Source organism: Chrysochloris asiatica, unplaced genomic scaffold (genome assembly GCF_000296735.1).
Source record: "Chrysochloris asiatica unplaced genomic scaffold, ChrAsi1.0 scaffold00024, whole genome shotgun sequence".
Lineage (NCBI taxonomy): Eukaryota > Metazoa > Chordata > Mammalia > Afrosoricida > Chrysochloridae > Chrysochloris > Chrysochloris asiatica.
Window position 1 is genome coordinate 5,266,623 of NW_006408542.1, and position 22,736 is coordinate 5,289,358.

General features: G+C 38.1%; 1 protein-coding gene across 1 annotated transcript in view; it reads left to right on the plus strand.

Moving 5' to 3' along the window:
* Positions 1-19,913, plus strand: part of LOC102811064 — a 164,303-nt gene extending 144,390 nt beyond the window's left edge. Inside the window, exons 11-12 of the mRNA XM_006839454.1 lie at positions 19,595-19,664; positions 19,864-19,913. Of these exons, the coding sequence (XP_006839517.1) occupies positions 19,595-19,664; positions 19,864-19,913 (120 nt within the window). The remainder of the gene's footprint in view (positions 1-19,594; positions 19,665-19,863) is intronic.
* The last annotated feature ends 2,823 nt before the right edge of the window (positions 19,914-22,736 follow it).

Sequence of the window (22,736 nt, forward strand, 5' to 3'; positions counted from 1 at the left end):
GTTTTTTTCTCTTCCTCTAATCTAGTTAAAGATTTACAGCCTCTGAAACCCTGTACAGGGTCGCTGTGAGTCAGAACCAACTCCACGGCACATAACAACAAAAAAAACTAGTCTAGTTATGATCATCAAGCCATCAAAACAAGCTCAAATGGGTACTATCGACAAGTTTGGGCATTCTAATGTGTCTCCCCTCATTTCATATCAGCTGGATGCTTCACTCTCAGCTCTAGCTCTCCATGGCTAGGTCCTTGTCCATGGGCTCAGGAGTTCCCAAGTCTCACTACACTTTGGACCAAACAACCCTTCCTCTTCTCTCTCTCATCTCAAGGTTGATGGGAGTCTATGGAACATGTCAAACTCAAATCATATCTTCATTGTTGCCTTTCCCCCATTTCCACTCACAAATAAACCAATGCAGTCACCAGCAAACTTACATGCCTGATCATGTGTTTCCCTTGAGCTTCAGTCTTAGAAGGGGGTTTGTCCTGAAGGGACTTGATTGCTTGCCTTAATGACTCCCCAGTGAATAACTTGCTTATTCTTGTAGTATCCAATCAGATTACCATTTTTAAAAACTGAGTTTTCCTGCTGGTCTTTCTTTCAAGAAGTATCTTCTGTGCCTCTAGCTGCTCCAGGCTGGTATGCACGTCTTTTCAAGTGGGAATGTCCCACCTCAGAAGGTTCTGGATGGGACTCAGGATTCCACCTAAGGTTCAATACACTATAAAGGCTCGACAAGTAGCAAGAAAAGGCTTGCTTAATAAAAGAAACAATCCATAATGGCTACAGGAGTGAGAGGGCAGGGAAAATTATTCATGAGCTACAGGTAAACACATGTTAACATGGGTGAAAGAAATATATAACAAGAAGGAGGTTAGCAAAGGAAAGATGAAGGTAGCAGAAGACATGGGTAGGAACGCAATAGTTAAAGTTAATAGAAGTAAATACTGTCAGCTAATGGTACCTGGATGGGTTTGCAAACTACATGGTTGGCTGAACGTAAAATTTATAATCTTCTCTGTAAACTTTCACTCAATTCACAATGAAAGTGAAAAACAAAAACAAAGTATTGCCTGCTTCTGGAATATCTTCAAGATTGTTGGTATGTTCATGCTTTAGATTGTGTTTAGGCTTTAGGCTGTGTGGATCATAACAAGCTATGAATAACTTTGTGAAGACTAGGTATTCCACCATTGTAGCTATTGTGTCCCTCTCATTAATGGTCTTCTCACCTTCACCGACCCTATCTAGCTTACAAAATATGATCTTTTCCTAGGATATGTCCAAAGTAAATGAATTCAAGTCTCACCAGCATTGCTTCTAAGGAGTATTCTTTATGTTCTTCTAAAATTTATTTGTCCATAGTATATTCTCCAAAACCATGATTTGAATGCATTAATTCTTCCTTTTTCCTCATTCACTGTTAAGCTTTTGCATGTATATAAGGCAAGTGAAAATAATATCAAATGGATTCAGACGAGGACATGGAATGAGGGATATCATTGCTAACGTCAGGTGCATCTTAGCTGAAAGCAGAGAATACCAGAAAGATGTTCACTTGTACATTATTGATTATGCAAAAACTTTAGACTGTGCAGATCAAGACAAGCTATGGATAACACTGTGAAGAATAGGTATTCCACTTAATTGTGCACATGAGAAACCTATACATAGACCAAGAAGCAAACATTTGAAAAGAACCAAGGGATATTGAATGGTTTAAAATCAGGAAAGGTATTTGTATTCCTTCATCATACTCATTCAATCTGTATGATGAGCAAATAATTCAAGAAGCTGGATTATATAAGGAAGAATGTGGCATCAGGATTGGAAGAAGACTCATTAACAACCTGGAGGAAGACTCATTAACAACCTGACTTAAAATATTATTGATGAAAATCAAAGACCATAGCTTTCAGTATGGGTTGCAACTCATTGTAAAGAAAATAAAAATCCTCATCATTGAAGCCATAAATAACAACAAGATAAATGGAGAAATGATTGAAATTTTCAAAGACTTCATTTTGCATGGCTCTACCATCAACACTCATGGTAGTAGCTGTCAAAAAAATCAAATGACACAATGCATTAGGCAAATCTGTTGCATAAGGGCTCTTTAAAATGTTCAAAAGCAAAAACATCAGTTTGAGGACTAACCTATGCCTGACCCAAGTTATGGTATTTTCAATCACCTCATATGCATGGAGTCTTGCTGTGGTGCTGTAGACTAAGCACTTGACCGCAAAGTTAGTTTGAACCACAAGGTTGGCAGTTCAAGCTCACCAGCCACTCTTTAGAACTGATTTGACGGCACTAACAATAACATATGCATGTGAGAGTTGGGCAGTGAATAAGGAAGAACCTAGAAGAACTGATGCATTTGAGTTATGGTGTTGGAAAAGAATATTAAAACTACCATGGACTGCCAAAAGAACAAACAAATTTGTATTAGAAGAAGTACAGCCAGAGTGTTCCTTGGAGGCCAGGATGGCCAGACTTCGTCTCTCATACTTTGGACATGTTATCAGTAGGGACCAGTCTCTGAAGAAGGACTGCATGCTTGGTAAAGTGGAAGGTCAGTGAAAAAGAGGAAGACCCTCATTGAGACGGCATAGTGGCAACAGCAATGGGCTCAATTGTAATAACAGTTATGAGGATGGCCCAAGAGCTGGCAGTATTTTGTTCTGTTGTGCACAGGGTCACTATGAGTCAGAACTAACTGGATGGCACCTAACAACAACAACAACAACAACAAGTTCAATACAATGTTTCTTAATTCCAGAATATGACTCAGTTGTATAATTCAATATAGCTTTTTATTAATAATAAAGTATCTATAAGCATAAATTATTTCTATGAAAAATAAATAAGAATAAAAGTGATGGATTTAAGATAGCCCTATAATAATATAACTTTCTTACTTGAATCTTGAGTGTTTTGTTTAGGTTTTCATGTGTTTTTTGCTTGGTTTTCCTTTCTTTTCTCTTGAGAGGGAGAAAATGGTGACTTCCAAATACAATGGCCTAAAGTCCACAGTCTATCTTATCTAAGTCCAGATATTAAGTGATGAGTGACCATTACTAATGTACAAACAGTTGATTATCTTAGTATTATCTTAAATTTCTTAGGAATATTTTTGGGATTCCTAGGAATGTCAAACATGTGTATATAGTCCACCATGTGTGTCAGAATACAAGAAAGCTTTAGAAATGTTGCTTAAGAGCACAAGATATTTGCCAGAACCCCCAATTTTGTATTTATTTACTCACAACTGAAATATATTCAGTGTCATTTAGTCCATAAAATGGTTCCAAAATAGTACTAAGTCACAGTCTAAATGAATGAATGTTATTAATTCCAATCATAATTAGAATATTTTAATTATAACTATATAAATATATAAATATAAATATATATATATATCCACATATGTATGGAAACCTGGTATGGCACTGTGGGTTAATGCACTGAACTGCAAGGTTGGTTTGAACTGCAAGGTTGACAGTTCAAGCTCACCAGCTGCCACTTGGAAACTATATAGCGTTGCTATGATACAGAACCAACTCAATGGCACTTAACAACAACAACAATGACAAATATATATACAACAAAACAGTTCAACTATTTTTACATGTACAATCCAGTCACACCAACCAAACTTTTCATGTTGCACAACCATCAACACTATCCAGACCCAAGTCTTATTTTCTTGCTCCTTTCTTCATAATTTGAAATGATACATATATCTTCCAAAATTCAAATCTCTAATTGTTCATATAAATGTTTCCATGTTACATTGAATTAATAGCCTTTTACTATATGAACACTATTAGATCTAATTCAGTGACCCTCATCTATAGCTACACAGTAGATTTTATTGGGGTACTTTGAAAAAATATCATGGGCAGGATCCCACCCCTAGAGATTCTGATTTTACTGGTTCTGTGAGGAGCCTTACAACTGTATCTTTCCCCCCATAACTTCCAGGTGATTGGGATATATAGTCAGAACTAACAACCTCTAATTTAGTCATTGTAGGAGGTGCCTTATGCACCTGTGTGCTGTTGAGTCGGTTCTGATTCATAGAAACCCCTGTTTCGAGTTTCTGAAGCTGTAAACCTTTACAGGAACAAACAGTCTTATTGTTCCCTTGCAGAGCTGCTCGTGGATTCAACTCCTGACTTTGCAGTTAGCAGACCAATGTATACCCCATGCTACCAGTGTTCTTAGGTACCTAGTTTTACTGTAATACAAACACCACAACAGTAAGATTTTTTTTTTTCCTTTTTCACTGTTGAAGAAGCAAAAAATCCTAATCAGAGTGCCAGTCATTCAATTGCTTCCTCATCAGTAACCCCAGGTGTTCCTCAGTGTCCTTGGCATGCAGATGATCTCTGTCTTCCTGTCTCTCTCTCTCTCTGTGTGTGTGTGTGTGTGTGTGTGTGTATGACTGTGTGCATTCATGCACATGCGTGCTTGTCTCTTCTGGTCTTTTAATTACTGAGAAGTGATTAGGTTTAGGGTCCACTTCTATGACCTCACTAACGTAACCAAAGAAACACCCATAGTTCTCTAGTGTTATAACAGAAATGCAACAAGGAGATGACTTTAACAAACACAAACTTACTCTCTCACAGTTCAGAAGACTAGAAGTCCACATTCAGAGCACTGGCTCTGGAGAAAGGAATTTGAAAAAACAAAGCCAACTGTATTAAAAATACTAAAGGGAGGCTTTTGGACTGAGAGCCACAGCAGATGACAACCACCAAAGGATGATATACATAGCACCCACCCAGAATTCAATTCAGGTGTAGAAATACCCAGAGTAAAACAAAACTACAAGGCTGAAAACAGGGAACCAGAGATAGCAATCTATAATGAAGACAACTACAAAGCAAATAAAAGGGAAAAGTATGATTACAGAATTCCAAATGGCAAGGATATCAAGTAGATTTCAAGATAAAACAGACTGTTTTAAAATGGGAAAGAAATTAATAAATTACAGAGTAGCCTCAAAGAAACATAGTACGATTCACATCAAGTCAAGAAAAGGAGAAGCCATGATGATTTTGTAAATATTAAAACTATGAATAAATTGACAAGGCACACAAAAAATGAACTCAGTATAGGAAAACATGCAGACCAAAGAACACGTAGCAACACAAAAAATCACAAAGGAAAATGACTGAAATGAATACATTGTAGTTGTTAAGTGCCATTGAGTGAGGCCCAACTCACAGTGACCCTATATATGGTTTCTAAGGAGTGACTGGTGAGTTTGAACTATCCAACCTTGTGGTTCAAACTGGACTTGTTGTCCAGTGCTTTAGCCCACAGCACCATACCAGGACTCTGGGATTAATACATACCTATTGTGGCTCTGTGAATAAATGCACCAGACTGCAAAGCTGTTTGATCTGCAAGGTCAGCGGTTCAAGCTCACCAGCTGCTCCTCGGAAACCCTATACAGGGTCGCTATGTGTCGGAACCAACTTGACAGCACTTAACAACAACATTGATAATTAGGAGTCCTGGTATGGCATTGTGGGCTAATGCACTGGACTGCAAAGTTGATTTGAACCTCAAGGTCAGTAGTTCAAGCTCACCAGCCGCTCCTCAAAAACCCTATTGATGGTAATTAACAACAACAGCGTAGTGGTTATAAATGGGACTGCTAACCTCAAGGTCGGCAGTTTGAATCTACCAGCTGTTCCGCAGGAGAAAGAAGAGGCTTTCTGCTCCTGTAAAGATTTGCAGCCTCAGAAACCCTGTGCAGGTCACTACGAGTAGGAACCGACTCCACAGTTTCAACTCATACAACAAAAGCAGCAACATTAGAAACAACAAATCAATAAATATGTTGAACATGAATGGATTCAATACGCAGTCAAGAGACAGAAAGTAGCAGAATGGATAAGAAAACAGAGCCCCTCAATGTGCTGTCTAAAAGAGATACACCTTACACACAAAGACAAACATATATTAAAAAGTCAAAGATGGAAAAATATATTAAGCTAATAGTAACAAAAATGAGCAGGAGTGGTAATATTAATTTCGGTTAAAACAGATTTCAAGGCAAAAACCAGAATAAGACACAAAGTAAGACATTATCTCATGATTCAAGGGTCACTAGAATGAAAAGAATCACCATAAACAATATCTATGCTCCCAACAAAAGAACCTCAAAATACATAAATCCAACCTTAATAGAATTGAAGAGATATATAACTACAATTATAGTAGGAGATTCTAATATACTTCTTTCAAAAAAGGACAAAACAACCAGAAAGAAACTCATCAAAGACATAGAGGAACTAAAAACCACAATCAATTAACTTGATCTTGTAGATTTATACAGAACACTCAATCCAACAAAAGCACAATACACATTCTTTTCCAGTGCACATATAACATTCTAACAGAATAGACCATATGTTAGACCGCAAAGCAAGTCTCCATACATTTAATAATATGACAATACTACAAACCATCTGTAAGACAACTATCAGGCTGACTGATTGGAAGAGATCCATATTTGTGCCGATTCCAAAGATAAGTGACCCAACGGAATGTGGAAATCATCGGACAGTATCTTTAATATCCCACGAGAGTAAAATTTTACAAAAGGTCATATAGAAATGGCTACAAGCATACATTGACAGAGAACTTCCAGAGGTTTAAGCCAGTTTCAGAAGAGGCCGTGGAACAAGGGATATCATTGCTGATGTCTGATGGATCTTGGCTGAAAACAGAGAATACCAGAAAGATGTTTACCTGTGCTTTATTGACTATGCAAAGGCTTTTGATTGTGTGGATCATGACAAGCTACGGATAACATTGTGAAGTATGAGTATTGTAGAACACTTAATTGTCCTCATGAGGAATCTGTACATAGGCCAAGAAGCAGTTGTTTGAACAGAACATGGGAACACTGAATGGTTTAAAATTAAGAAAGGTGTGCACAAGGTTGTATTCTTTCACCATACTTATTCAACCTGTATGCTAAGCAAATAATCCAAGAAGCTGGGTTATATGAAGAACAATATGGCATCAGGATTGGAAGAAGACTTATTAACAACCTGCGATATGCAGATGATACAACCTTGCTTGCTGAAAGTGAAGAGGACTTAAAGTATTTACTGATGAAGATCAAAGACCACAGCCTTTGGTATGGATTGCATCTCAATGTAAAGAAAACAAAAATCTTCACCACTGGACAAATAAACAACATTCTTATTAACGGAGAAAAGATTGAAATTGTCAAGGATTTCATTCTTCTTGGATCAACTATCAACACTCATGAAAGCAGCAATCAAGAAATCAAATGACGTATTGCATTAGACAAATCTGCTGCACAAGACCTTTTTAAAGTGTTGAAGAGCAAAGAAGTCAGCTTGAAGACTAAGGTGCACCTGACCCAATCTATGGTATTTTCAGTAACCTCATATGTACATGAAAGCTGGACAGTAAATACTGAAGACTGTAGAAGAATTAATGCTTTTGAGTTATGGTGTTGGAGGAGAATATGGGCTGCCAAAAGAACAAACAGATCTTTATTGGAAGAAGTATAGCCAGAGTGCTCCTTGGAGGCCAGGATGGCCAAACTTCATCTCTCATATTTCAAACATATTGTTGGGAGGGACCAGTTACTGGAGAAGGATATCACATTTGGTAAGGTGAAAAAGAAGAAGACTCCCAGCGAGATGAATTGGCAAAGTGGCAGCATCAATGGGCTCAAGCATGGAAACAATTGTGAGGTTGGCCCAGGACTGGGCAGTGTTTTGTTCTGTTGTGTATAGGGTCGCTATGAGTCAGTATCGACTCGATGGTACCTAACAACACCATCTTCTCAAATCACAATGCTTTAAAATTAGAAATCAACAACAAAAAGATCAAGGAAACAAAATCAAATCTATGGAAACTAAATAGCACCCTGCTTAAAAGATACTGGGTGATAGAACAAATAAAAGTGAAATGAAAAATTCCTTAAAGCCAATGAGAATGAAAACACAACATACCAAAACCTTTGGGACACAGAAAAAGCAGACAATTTATAGCAATAAATGCATACATCCAAAACAGAAGAAAGAACTAAATTCAACACATTAACACAAAGTCTCCAACAATTATAATAAGACCAGCAAAGTAAGCCTGCAGTCACCAGAAGAAAATAAATAACAAAGATTAAAGCAGAAATGAATAAATTAGAAAACAGAAAAACAATACAAAGAATTAACAAGACAATAAGTTGGTTCTTTGAAAGGATTAATAAAATTGACAAGCCATTGGCAAATCTAACAAAAGAAAAGAGGGAGAAGATGCAAGTAACAGCCATAAGAAATTATACGTGTGACATCACAACAGAATCTAAGGAAATTAAAAGGATAATATTGGAATACTATGAAGAGTTGTAATACAATAAATTTGAAAATCTAGAAGAATTTGATACATTTTTAGAAAAACACAACCTACCTAAACTAACAGAGTTTTAATGACCTGATCAATTTCTTCTTCTGTTATACAGAAGTAGCCTTCTGTTATACAGAAGAAGAAATTGATCAGGTCATTAAAAACTCCAACCAAAAAAAGTTGAAGGTCAGATGACTTTGCTGGTGAAATTTGTCAAACATTCAGAGACAAACTGATACTATTTTACATAAACTATTCCAGAACACATTCCAGAAACTCCTAAATACATTTTATGAAGCAAACATAACCATCATACCAAAACCAGGCAAGAACATAAATAAAAAAGAACTTCTGATGTGATGTTGTAGGATCAGCACTGGACTGTGTGAACCACAAGATTGGCAGTTTAAATCCACCAATAGCTCCTCAGAAACCCTGTCTATACAGGGTTGCTATGAGTTGGCGCTGATTTGGCAGTACTGAACAACAACAACAATCTCTCATGACCATAGATGCAAAAATTCTCAACAAAATTCTAGTCAATAGAATTCCACAATATCAAAAAATAATACAGATTGAGTGTCAAGCTGTGCAGGAACTCGGTGCATGTGCAAGTCCAGCTCACACTACCAGGGCAGCGGAGACGACACAGCTTGGAAATAAAACACAGACACAAGTTAGGGATTAAGGGAGACCTCAAGACTCATGACCTCTAGGATCAAGAGCCAAGCAGGACTCATGATCTCTAGGACCAAGAGCCCTGAGACATGGCGGTATTCCATGTTTATTAGCCCCCAGGCTTTACATCCCCCCAGATGCCATATATCACTGACATTAAAGGGGTCTTTTGATGTTATACAGATTAAGGAAATGTTTTTAGGGGAGAGAAAAACAAAGACTATAATTCAGGGATGCATGAGTAGGTTTCAAGAGAGACCAATGCAGGGTGCCAGTTGTCACATCTGGTCATCGTGTGCCAGTCCAACTTTCCATCATGGCACTAGCAATAAGGAGCAGCTTTCTGCTTCCTTATGCCATGGCCCAGACATGACTCCCTTCCTCCTGGTCTGTCCTTGGTGGTCTCCAACAGGCACATAAGGGGTGGGCGTTGGATTCCCGGCCCTGGCTCTGGGGGTCCTGGGCCTCTCCCACAGGTGACTTTATGTCACGCGCTTGCAGGACATCGGGTTCACTGAAGCTGAAACGGCTCGGGATCTGCTGGGCAATTAATGCGAGGACAATTCACAGCCACATACTTTGCGAAATCAGTTTGTGCTTCAGTCTCTCAACACATAGTGGGCATTTATCATTTGCCAGACACTAAGAAGTATATGAAGATGTGCTTTTAAAGAAGTTGACATTCTAATATTCCAATAGATCATCCTATCTGACACAGAAACAGCTTGCCCTAATTTACTCAGGTTGTTAATGAGTTGCCCTCTAAACTTGGTGCCATAGTCTTCTTCATAAAACTCAGTTTCTCAGGCTATTTATGCAGCAAACAGAATGAATAACTATAGTAAGGCTACAGCCCTGAGGCACACCTTTCCTGATCTTAAACTATAATGTTGGATAAGTAAAATTTGATGGATTTTGTTCTCTTATCACATCACTGTGGATGCATCCTCTGATGGTGAGGAAGAGGAGAGCTTCCATGGACCATAAGACTCTGGGTTAGCTACACTCAGTGTGCCATCTCCCATATCCTCACAGTAGTCCTGCAATAGGCTATGATTTGGCCCAACTACAGATACTGAATTGAGACTCTAGAGTTTAAACTAATGAAATACATAATGAATATAAAATTTAGTCTTGATGGTTCCAAATTCCCTCTTCTTCCATTCTAGTGGGTGACCTCCATAAAAACCTCATTCATTATGCAGACCAGAGTGAGTCTTGCTGGTCTTAAGCATTGGGGGAGTGGTGCCCTGAGGATGTGGACCCTGTTGTCAGTTGGAGAGAGTACACAGAAAATAATAAATTCTGGCAAGTGTGTAGAGAGACTGTGACCCTTCTACATTGCTGGTGGGACTGCAAAATGGTTCAACCATTCTGGAAAACGTTATGGCACTTCCTCAGAAAGTTAGAAATAGAAATACCTTTTGACCCAGCAATCCTTCTACTGGGTACATATATCCACAAGAAATATGTACTAATTCACAATAGCAAAAAGATGGGAACAGGCTACATGCCCATCAATGGAAGAATGGATAAACAAACTTTGGTACAGACACACAATGGAATACTATGCAACGTTGAAGAATGATGGTGAATATGCAAAACACCTCATAACATGGATGAACCTTGAGGACATTATGCCGAGTGAAATTAGTCAATCACAGAAGGGCAAATATTGTGAGACCATTATTATAAAAGTTTAAGAAAAGATTGCCATAGTAAAGGAAACATTCTTTGATGGTTACCATGTGTGAGAGGGAGAAGAGAGTAACTCACTGGCTAGAGGGTAGACTCGTGATAGGAACAGAAATATACAAGGGGCAAGGGCAAAAAACAAAAAGATGGAGGGTGGCAGAGGAATAATGAAGATAGGCAAAGGCACAGGGAGGTATCCATGGGCTAAAGGGGACAGAGTAAATAGTGATATATACAACCTTGGAGCAACAGTGCTCTATGTATAGATACATAGATTGAGATATAGGCTGAAGGGGTAAGGGAGGAAGAGTGGGTTATATATATATATTTTTTTTTTTTCCCCATATATTCCACAAATATATATGAGTTTGAAAAAGGATATTTTTGCATGAATATTACCCTTCATGCAAACACAACTAGGAATGTGATGGAGCATACAGCAGACAAAATTGTTCTCTCCATGTATGGAAGAAAGAAGAGTAATCAGGATTGAAAGCCTTGGAATCAATTAGTCCAGTGAAATAATGGACATATGAACATCAGTCTCCATAACTCTGAGACTAAAATAATTAGACTTTACCTGGCTACCACTATCAACTGTCCTGAAAGGGGTCACATTAGTGGGTCCAGGATAGAGTGGGAGAAAATATGAAACAAAAATCAAAATTATTTAATTAAAAAAACAACAGCACAATAACCCAGGTTTCCTGGTCAGAAAGAGACTGGAGGAACCTGAGACAATGCCCCTCAGTCACCCTTCAGGTCAGGGAAGGAACTCACCCTTGTGGTCCAATTTTCAGCCAAACAGTAGATAGGCATATAGGGGAGACAACAGCACTAGCGAGGTATTCTGACTATGGAATAGTCACTCATTCAAAATAAAAAAGGCAACAGTTTCCTAAGGACAAAGTTGAGAAGGGTTAGGAAGGTGGGTAGAATGTAAACAGGAACCACAGCAAGGAAGCCAGATAACTGTTTTTGCAGGTAGGAGGCTGTAAACATGGAGATGAAACAAGTGTATGATTTGCTGAATGTAAAGTAGTGATTTTATTTGCAAGCCTTTACTTCACAATAAAATACTAAATAAATAAATAAACCAGAAAAAAAAAAGATAATGGAATTTTTCCATGAATTTTTAAGCCCCTGACAGATAATGAGTACTTCTGAAGCAAAGAATGTGTGTGTGTTTGTGTGTTTGTAAATAGTATTTTATTTTATAGCAGTATCTAACAGTGCTTAGGAGTCCTGGTATGGCGCTGTGGGTTAATGCACTGGAATGCAAGGTGAGTTTGAACCGCAAGGTCAGTGATTCAAGCTCACCAGCGGGTCCTCGGAAACCCTACACAGGGTTGATACATGTCACAACTGACTTAACGGTCCTTAACAACAACAGTGCTTAACATGTAGAAGCATAAATTAGATGCTAAATAAGTGAGGACCTGGCTGGTAAATACATATAAAATTTCAGTATACTTGATTTTCTATGCTCTGCGTGTAAGAACCAATGAAGGAAGACCTGGAGTTCTGCTTTCATAAAGACTACAACCAAGAACACCCTATGGAACTCAATTATAAGAGCGGGCTTGAGAAAATTCATGTGAAAATTCCATTATCTACAAACTTTGTGAAACCCCTCCTACTCTAACACATGTGGCCTTCATGAGTTGAAATTAACTCAAAAGCACTGGGTTTGGATATTTGAGTTTGCATCAAAGAACAGATCAAAGGTCTCCAAAAATGCATTTCGGTGCCCCTTGTGACTACACAAGAAAATTTTGTTTATTTGATTGATTATATTATCTTAGGCACCGTGCAAAAATTATCATGATGTTGCTTACTGATCCAACTGTGAAGATTTTGTCTTCTTTACATTGAATTGTAATCTATACTGAAGGCTGCATTTGATTTTCATCAACAAGTACCTGAAATTATGGTGCACTCTCAAATTATATAAAATAACAGAGACCGAATAGTTTCGGAAGAAAATACTTGAACAAGAGCTAAAGTCTTGACGTCACAACCCATTTATCTGTTTTGTTTTAGTGATGTTATTAAGATGTTTGGTCTGAAATTTGCCTTACTGTTAACTGCTGTGTTCTCTCGTCTATAATAAAACACTGGCATTTTGAAATGACCTGGAATCTTACCTTTGTGAAAAATGCCTTTGGCCTATTTTTACTCTCTCATGACTTCACTTGGGGTCCTACTTTTGTGAGTTAAAGTCTTTCTATAAAGCATTAGCCTGGCAGGGCTTTGGCACCATCCAGGGTCGTTCAAGACATGCAATGATGCATGTGGAAGTACTTTGTCAACTCTCAAGTGTTTTAGAAGCATGAGGTAGTTATTACCATTATTAGTTGTTGCCTTGAAAAGTTGATGATGTAAATGAGGGTCAGCAAAGATTTTCTGAAAAGGGCCAGATAGTACATGGCTTTGAGGGCCATGTGGTCTCTGGCACAATAACAACTCTGTTATTATAGTGTGAAAGTTGTCATAGACAACCAAACGAGTATGGCTGTGTTCCAGTATAGTTTTATTATAAGCACTGATATTCGCATTTCATGTAATTTTCATGTGTCGCAAAAATTGTTTCCAATTATTTAAAAATGTAAAAATCATTCATAGCTCTTGTGCTGTACAAAAACAGGCTAGATAGGGTCATGGGCCATAGTTTGCTGACGCTTGTATAACCTGTATCAGAATCCATGCATAAAGGTGACCAATAGAGCCTGTTCAGGCTATCTGAACAATATTAGAATAACCATGTGAGAAAGTATGCAATATTGGAGCACTGAAGAGCATGGTGTTGTGTCCTCCAGTTTGCTCTGACTTCTAGCACCTCTATGCTCAACAGAACACTGCCTTGTCCTGCACCATCTTCACAAATGTTATGTTTGAGTCCATTGTTGCATCCACTGTGTCAATCCATCACATTGAAGATCTTCCTCTGTTTCTCTGATCCTCTTCTTTACCAAGTATGATGTTCTTCCCAGGAATTGGAGCCTCCTGATAACATGTCCAAAGTACATGAGATAAAGTCTCCCCATCCTGGCTTCTAAGGGGCATTCTTACTGTACTTTGTCAAGACAGATTTGTTTGTTCTCCTGGCAGTCCATGGTACTTTCAATATTCTTTGCAAAAACCATAATTCAAATGCATCAGTTCTTTGATCTTTCTTATTCATTGTCCAGCATTCACACATGAATGGGAATATCATGTGAATACCGTGACCCGGGTCAAGCACACCTTAGTCTTCAAACTGACATCTTGCTCTTTAACACTTCAAAGAGGTCTTTTGTAGTAGATTTACTCAAAGCAAAATACATAATTAAATTTCTTGAGTGTTGCTTTCATGGGTTTTGATTGTGGACCCAAGTGAAATGAACTTGACAACTTCATTTTTTCCTTCATTTATCATGATCCAGTTGTGAGGATTTCACTTTCTTTACATTGAGTTGGCATCCATCCTGAAGGCTGTATTTGATCGTCAGCAACAAGTACTGCACGTCCTCTTCTCTTTCAGCAAGCAAGATTGTATCATCTGTATACCACAGGTTGTTAATGAATCTTCTTCCAATCCTGATGTCATGTTCTTCTTCATATAGTCCAGCTTCTTGGATCATTTGCTCATCATATGTACTGAATAAGAATGGTGAAAGGATATAACCTTGACATACAACCTTTTTTAATGTTAAATAATGCAACATCTCCTTGTTCTATTCCAATGACTGCCCCTTGTTCTATGTACAGGGCCTGCACGAGAACAATTAAGTGTTCTGGAATTCCCATTCTTCACAATGTTATCCATAGTTTGTTATGATCCCCACAGTTGAATGCCTTTACATAGTCAATAAAATCCAAGTAAATATCAAGATGCAACTCAATCCTGTAGCTTGCATTTGGTCTCATTAACATCAAGTTGCTATTGTTATTAGGTTCCGCCATAAGATCACTATGAATTGGAACCAATTTGATGGCATGAAACAACAATAAAAACATGATGCTAATGAGGCCAAAGCACATTTAAAAGGTCTTTTGCAACAGATTTGCCTAATGCAATACGTCATTTTATTTCTTGACTCCTGCTTTCACGAGTGTTGATTGTGGATCCAAGGAAAAGGAAGTCTTTGACAACTTCAGTCTGTACTGTTAATGGTGTTGTTTCATGATTTCTGCATTCAATTGCATTACCTTTCTTTGGAATGGTCACAAACATTGACCTCTTCCAATGGATTGGCCAGGTAGCTGTCTTTCAAATTTCTTAGCATAGACCAGCGAGCACCTCCAGCTCTGCATCACTTTGTTGAAACATTTCAATTTGTCTTCTGTCGATCCCTGGGCTTTGTTTTTTTGCCAATACCTTCAGTGCTGTTTAGACTTTTTCCTTGTACTCTTGGATCTTGATCATATATTACCTATTGAAATATTTGAGCATTGACCAATTCTTTTTGGTACAATGACTGTGTATTTCTTCCATCTTCTTTTGAAGCATCTTGCGTTATTCAATATTTTACCTGTAAAATCATTTGATATCACAAGTCATGGTTTGACTTTTCTCTTCAGTGCTTTTGACTTGAAAATGCTTGAATGTGTTCTTCTCTTTTGGTTTCCTAACCCCAGGTCTTTCCACATTTCATTATAATACTTGATTTTGTCATCTTGAGCTGACCTTTGAAATTTTCTGCTCAACTCTTTTACTTCATCATTTCTACCATTGCTTTAGCTTCTCTATGCACAAGAACAAGTTTCAGAGTCTCTTCTGACATCCATTTTGGTATTTTCTTTATTCCCTATCCTTTTAATGATCTTTTGCTTTCTTCAAGTATGATGTTCTCAATGTTATCTTATAGCTGTTCAGGTTTACATACAGTCATTAGTGTCTAATGCATCAAATCTGTTCTTGAGATGGTCTCTATATTCAGGCAAGATATATTCAAGGTCATATTTTGGCTGTCATGGATTTGTTTTCATTTGCTTCCGTTTCAGCCTGAACTTGAATATAAGCAGTTGGACGGTCTCTTCCACAGTCTGCCCCTGGCCTGGTTTTGGCTGATGACCGTGAGCTTCTCCATCATCTTTTCCAACAGATGTAGTCAATTTGATTCCTTTGTATCCCAACTGGTGAGATCCACATGTATAGCTGTAGTTTATGTTGTTGAAAAAGATACCTGCAATGAAAAAGTCACTAGTCTTACAAAACTCTGCCATGTGATCTCCAGCATCGTTTTTTTTATCACCCAGGCCATATTTTCCAATTATCCATCCTTCCTCTTTGTTTCTAACTTTGGCATTCCAATTACCAGTAACTATCAATGCATTTTGACTTCAAGTTTGGACTGAAGGAGGTGATCGTTGTTAAATGCTGTTGAGTTGGTTCTGACTCATAGTGACCCTGTTTAGGGTTTCAAGAATGGCTGGTGGGTTTGAACTACCAATCTTGTGGTTAGCAATCCCTCTGCTTTTAACTGCAATTAAAAAAACTAACGTACTGCTACTGAGTTGGTTCAGGCTCATAGCAATCCTAAAGTATAGGGTAGAACTGCCCCCATAGGAATAGGGTTTCCAAGGCTATAAATTTCACAGAAGCAGACTGCACATCTTTCTCCCAGTGGAGACACTGGTGGGTCCAAACTGCTGAACTTCAGTTAGCAATCGGGATCTTTAGCCACGAGGTTTCTGGACACTATGTTGGAAAACACAACATGAAAAATCATTGTTATTCTCTTTGTCCCAACTGTGTCTTCCCACTCTCCCTTCCAAGTCCACATTAAATGCTAAGAAAGCAGAATGCCAACTGGATTGACTTGGCGGTTCTGAAACTGCAGAAATAGAGCCTTAAATGGAAGTGATGATTGCTGGGGAGGCAGCAAGCAAAGAGAGGTCTACTTTGCCCTCATGAGGGGAGCAGCCATGAAATGTGAGGAGAAGGGTAAAAGGAAGTGCAGGAGAGGGCTGGCCCAGAGTTCATGTTTCATAAATACCCACCAAATCCAACTGAACACAAGCAGATCCCACTAAAATGTGGGGATGGAACTGTGTGGTGCTGTCAAAATTGGAAGTAATCTGACTCCTGGTGTCGTAAGGCCTGGACAATAACAAGAGCTGTGTGGCAAAGCAATCATTGTCTTGATTTATTGATTTATTAAGGAAAGAAAAGAAAAGCATGATTGCCCATGCAGTACAACAACAAGAGACATTAGATCCTGAAAGCTGTAACATGAGGCTGTCTGTTCTTCTCAGCAAACCCACTGAGATCAGGATGGAATTCCTTTTGCAGGCAAATACAATCAAAATTTCACTCTAGGGCCAGAGTTAGAGTCTACAAGATATCCCAGGAGAAAATCCATCAAGTATTTCAAATAATCAATTTGGAGTCCTTTGATACACATAAAATTAAAGAATCAGCAGGCCATTTTCAACTGTATTTTTCAAGGCATTGTTGTAAAACATGTTGGCTTCAAGAGCCTGCTCTCTGGAGCGGGGGCTGGGTCCAGAGTCTTCCTGGCATTTTCCCAATGTCAGCCACTTCCTGACAATGCAAAATGTACCCTGGACAAAAGAGTTAAATTGATTGTGAAACACCAAGGGTCATAGAGACTTAAAAAGGTTATGAAAGGAAAGTGAATGGAAACAGTAAACACAGGGAGGAAGTAAGATAAGTGCTGTCACACTGTGGGGATTGTAATCAATGTCATGAAACAAAATGTATATTTTGTGAATTGTTAAACAGGAAACAACTTTGCTCAATACTTTCACCCAAACCACCATTAAGAAAAAGAAATGTCTGTCTAGATTACATATGGAAACACACAAACAAGCGTTAGTAGGAAGACAGTGGGCTTGGAAGTCAGTTCATCTCCAGGGAGGGACAATCAGAGCACTGCCACTTTTAAATGTACAATGTTGGCATGCTATCTTATTGGTTCCTTCATGGGATTGCTGTGCAATAAAGAGCTTAGCATGATGATGCGAAATTAATAAGTGTTTAGCATATTTTAGTTCTATTTCTTTCCCTCAACCTGACATATGTTTTTGTTGCTAGCCATCCATGTGTCATTGTCAACTCACAGTAACCCCCATGTACAACAGAACAAAATGCTACCTAGCCCTGCTCCATACTCATGATGGGTTGCAGAGCAAAACATTGTGACCCACAGAGTTTTCATTGGCTGATTTCCAGAAGTAGATTGCCAGACCTTTCTTCCTAGTCTGTTTTACTCTGGCGTCTCTGCTGAAACCTGTTCGGCATCACAGCAACATGCACATTTCCACTGACAGATGGGCAGTGGCTATGCATGAGGGGTTTAGCCATCTTACAGAGTGTAGACGAAAATCACAGCATTCTTCCTCCAAAATCAGGGTGAAAGTAAAGACAGGGGCTGCGAGCATAAGCTTCTGCTTACCTTTGATGTGTCCATGCCTATTTAAACTTTTTCATCTATTTTTTCAGGTTAAAGTGAATTACTTCTGTGTATATAATTTTTCTTCTTTCTCTTCCCTTCTCCCAGAATTACAACCTGTAGATCAAAACTGAAGACCAGAGAGTATGTGAAATTCACTGAGCCAAAATTAAGTAGAGGGAATATAGCTGTCAAAACTTCTGCAAGCATTTGTGTAGAAAACTTGATTTGGGGGTTATAGAAACAAACGACATGAATTTGCAACAACCGCCCTTATGGCCCAAACTGCATACATCTCCCACATTCCAGTCCAATGTTGTATATACTCTATAGGATTGATTGGGTAGAATCCAACTCAGCTTGACATGGTTTTTTTTTTTGCAAAAATCTGACCCCAATTACACATTTTTTAATGGAATTTTTTTTCCTGTGAAAATATTTACTTGTACTGAACCTTAGTGACCTTCTCCAAGATCCTTTCGCAGCACATATGGAAACAAGTAACAAGCGAGCTCTTTCTTAAACTAATTCAGAGTCATCCCTTTTGGGTGTTAAAGTCATGTTCAGAAGCCAAAGCACCCTAGCAGCATGCAAGTGTCTTCTGAGTGCGTGTGTGGGGGCGCTGTGCACAGGGGGTGCGGCTGAAGCATACATTTTTACTTCATGATTCCTTTTCCTGTTTTCACAGCAACAGGAGACAGGGGTTGGGAAAAATAAACGTCTTTGGCATAGCACAGCCTTTTTATCTATGAGGGTGGGGCTTTGAGGCCTGGAGAGCCACAGTTCAGGTCTGAACAGTTAAGTCTTGTCCCAGGTCAAAAGATACGCAGAAAAAATATTTCCACATTGTAAGTCACAGAATTGTCTCCCCCACCCACTCTACTGGATACTTTTGCATTTATTCACATGTACTTCAAATACGAACAAATAGATCAGGAAGCTACTGATGTTAAGTGCCGTCCAGTCGGTTCTGACTCATAGTGACCCTGCATAGGGCTTCTCAGAAGCAGCTAGTGGGTTTGAACTGCCAACCTTGTAGTTAGCACTCCATTGCTTATCCTACAGCACCACACCAGGACTCCAGGGTGCTACTAAGTAAGGCAAAAAATGTGGCCTGTATTTTTTTTAGATGAAGCAGAAACGTTGGGTCTTAAAATCTCAATCTATTTAATCTTTCAAAATGGTAAATTTAGCAAATTTCTCCTGAGACGAGGGTGGAAATCCTTTCAGTAACATACAAGTATAAAAGAAGTTTGATTCAAGGGCCAGAGTTAGAGTCTACAAAATATCCCAGGAGAAAATCCATCAAGTGCTTCTAAAAATCAACTTGGCATCCTTTGATGAATGTAAAAAAAATTGCTAGGTTGCTTGCCATTGAAATTTAACTTCTGGGATTTTTCTTTTGAATTCAGAAACATAGAGATCAGAAATTTGGCAGGAAATTGGATACTGAAATCCCAGTAGGGGTGAAGGAGAGGGAAAGTAAGCATATATATAGCATGTTGAGGGTCTAAAGAAAATGTTTACAATGCAGTATTTTAATTCAAGCACTTATAAACAATCAATAGTTGAAGTGAAAATATGCATTAGACTGCATTTGCTATGACATATAGTAAAACTTCGTAACGAGACTGAAAGTGATTTTTATTACTTTGACAATGGTGCCCTATTATCATTGCAGGTACAGAATATTCTCAGATGGAATATCAAACAGTAAAAGCCACATATTAATGCTGTGTCCCCAAAATGTATTTCAGTCACAACTTGGCACTATAGTTGCTGTGTGTGCATTAAAAGCATAGATGATAGAGTACAAAATTAAGAAAAGATAAAATAACAAATCATCTTTGAGTTATAGTAATCAACTACCAAAGTGTAGCTTTTTATTCACACGGTTGTATTGCAGCTGAAATCATACACATTAATACATTTGCGATGCAACTATTTGATCTAATATAGACCTAACATGGAAGTATTAAGGCTGTACTAATATTTCACAGGTAAAGGCTAAGTTCTGAAACATGAAAGCGTTTATATAATCCACAAAACTAACCTTAGGCATCTTTTGTTTTGGAAAAAAGCAATTTTCTCACAAAGTCGAAGCTCTTAGTATATAAATCAGCATATATAAACAATTATAGTTTGATTATTGCAATAACCTGGAGTAGAGGTTCTGATTTTAGTGGTGATCAGCAAATACAGTCTGTTTCTGGCAGAAATAAAATGAGGTTTTCTGATGAAGCCAGTAATTTGGTTACTATCGCCTCCAAAGCAGGCTTTTCTTTTGTTTGGTTTCCTTCCTTGAACTAAGCTACAAACAGATGAAATAAATTAAGCAGCTTCCTAACATTTACCTTACGTTCTTCTATACAAACAGAGCTTTTTCCCTCACCATAAGCATCAGATGATGATGGACACCAAAGGTGATGTCATCCCTGAGTCCGGCTGACTTAATGAACTAACCAGGTTGGCACATGGTTCTTTTTGCTGTCATAGATCTCTAAACCAGAGTAAATAAGAAAGGTAGTCTAAATTCACTGTCTTTATCACATATAAAAAGTGAAAAAACCAGGGCCCCCTAATTAAAATTTATCGGGTACACCTGATTTCTATAGTTCACTTAAATTGCCTATTTAAAATACTGACACCTTTTCATATTCAAGAGACACAGCTATGACAGTTTTCATAATAAAAAATTAAATAAGATTCTTGTTAATAAAACATTCCAAACTACAAAAGAGATCTGCTATGTTATTTGTGCCATCAAATCGATCATGACTCGTGGAGACCCCAAGGGTTACAGAGGAGAACTGCTCCCTAGGGTTTTTTGGGCTGTCATCTTTAAGAAAACAGATTACCATGCCTGTCCTTCCAGGGTGTCACTTTGAGGCTTCCACCTGCCATCATTTCATCTGTTAGCCTAGCGCAAACTGTTTGTTCCATTCAGGGACCTGTGTTGTACTCGCAGTCCCTGCATTACAATCATCTGACTGAACAGTCCGTGGTTAAGAGCAAACCACAGTAAAGCCTATCATATTTCAAATTTGAGGTACATACCTGGTTTGCAGGAGCGCAGTGGCTCCCCAGGATAAGCACTGGCCTGCGAGCCACCAAGTCAGCAGTTTGAGACCACCAGCTGCTGCTCTGACGGAGAAGGATTAGGCTTTCTGCTCCTGCAAAGATGTGCAGCCTTGGAAACCCCATAAAGGGTGGCTATGAGTCAGAACCAACACAATGGCAATTACCACCACCAACAAGGATTTGTAATGACAAAGGGAGCTTCTTTGCCACTATGCATCAAGGCATTATTGTCATTACTGTATTATTATGTTAAAGAAGTGTTAATGTATCTAGAAGTACTTCTTTAATGTTTTTTATTCATAGAAATGCACACTATAAACTAAGACAAACATTTGACTAACTGAGGTAACTGTTAGGCTTATACACAAATTAGATTTAGAGGCAGATTTAGAAACAGAACTCATTCATAATCTGGGAACTAGATTATGTTTTGTTTTCTTAAAGTCCATTTTTTATTTCAGATTAGCACACCAAACATCCTAATGCTTATGTTTTAAATTTTGTGCCTGAAGTTAATTAGTCTGGAATAAATGGGGACATATTTAACTATCTTCCCTCCTTTTCAATCTTTCTCTTTTCTCTTATCACTCCCACACAAAACCAGCATGCAATTCACCCTTCATGATTTTGATTCAGATTCCAAAATACTTACTAAAAATGTAAGAAGCAATTAGCTTTAAGAATACTGTGGTACTTTCTTTTGACTGTTCACATACAATGAAGGTGAAAACATTACACTTTCCTTTATACTTTAACAGTCTTCCATCACTTTTTGGAAAAGTTTTCAGGCTATTTACATAAAATGAACATAGACATTTTGTTCAAGCTTTATGATTTCACAACTACCAAAGTTCTTGCCCACTAGGCCATTCTAAATACCACAATTAATCTGGTCAGTTACACTGTAACACAAACAGAACAGCTTCCCCAAACAATCTTCTGACTTTCCAAAAAACAGACATTAAGGACTATTTCCAAAAAAAAAAAAAAAAAAAAATCAGTTTAAGAAAAAAGGGAAACCAAACAGACTTTTATATTTTTGGTTTCTCGATCAGTTATAATGACATTTCTTCCTCTTAGTTGCTTATAGTCTCAGGAACCCTACAATTCTGTCTGTCCTACAAGGTCAACGTGAGTTGGGATCCAGCAGTGTGTGTTTGGTTTGGCCCTCTAATAAAGAGAGCACCCACACAGTTCATGGTATTCTCCACTATGGAACAGGCTGAAACAGGTTCAATTTCTGACACTTCCACAGCAAATGATCAGATTTCCACTAACCTGCAACGCAATACTCAATCATCAGGTGGCTTCAAAATTAAGTTAAGAGCTTGGAATTTTAACATAATTAGATCAATTTGAGACTGTATTATGAATACAACTTGACAAGATATGGTAAAATGAGGAGGAACACATCTTACAGATACAATTTAGAGACGAGTCTATTCTGATTCTAGTTTGGGTTGTTAAGAGACT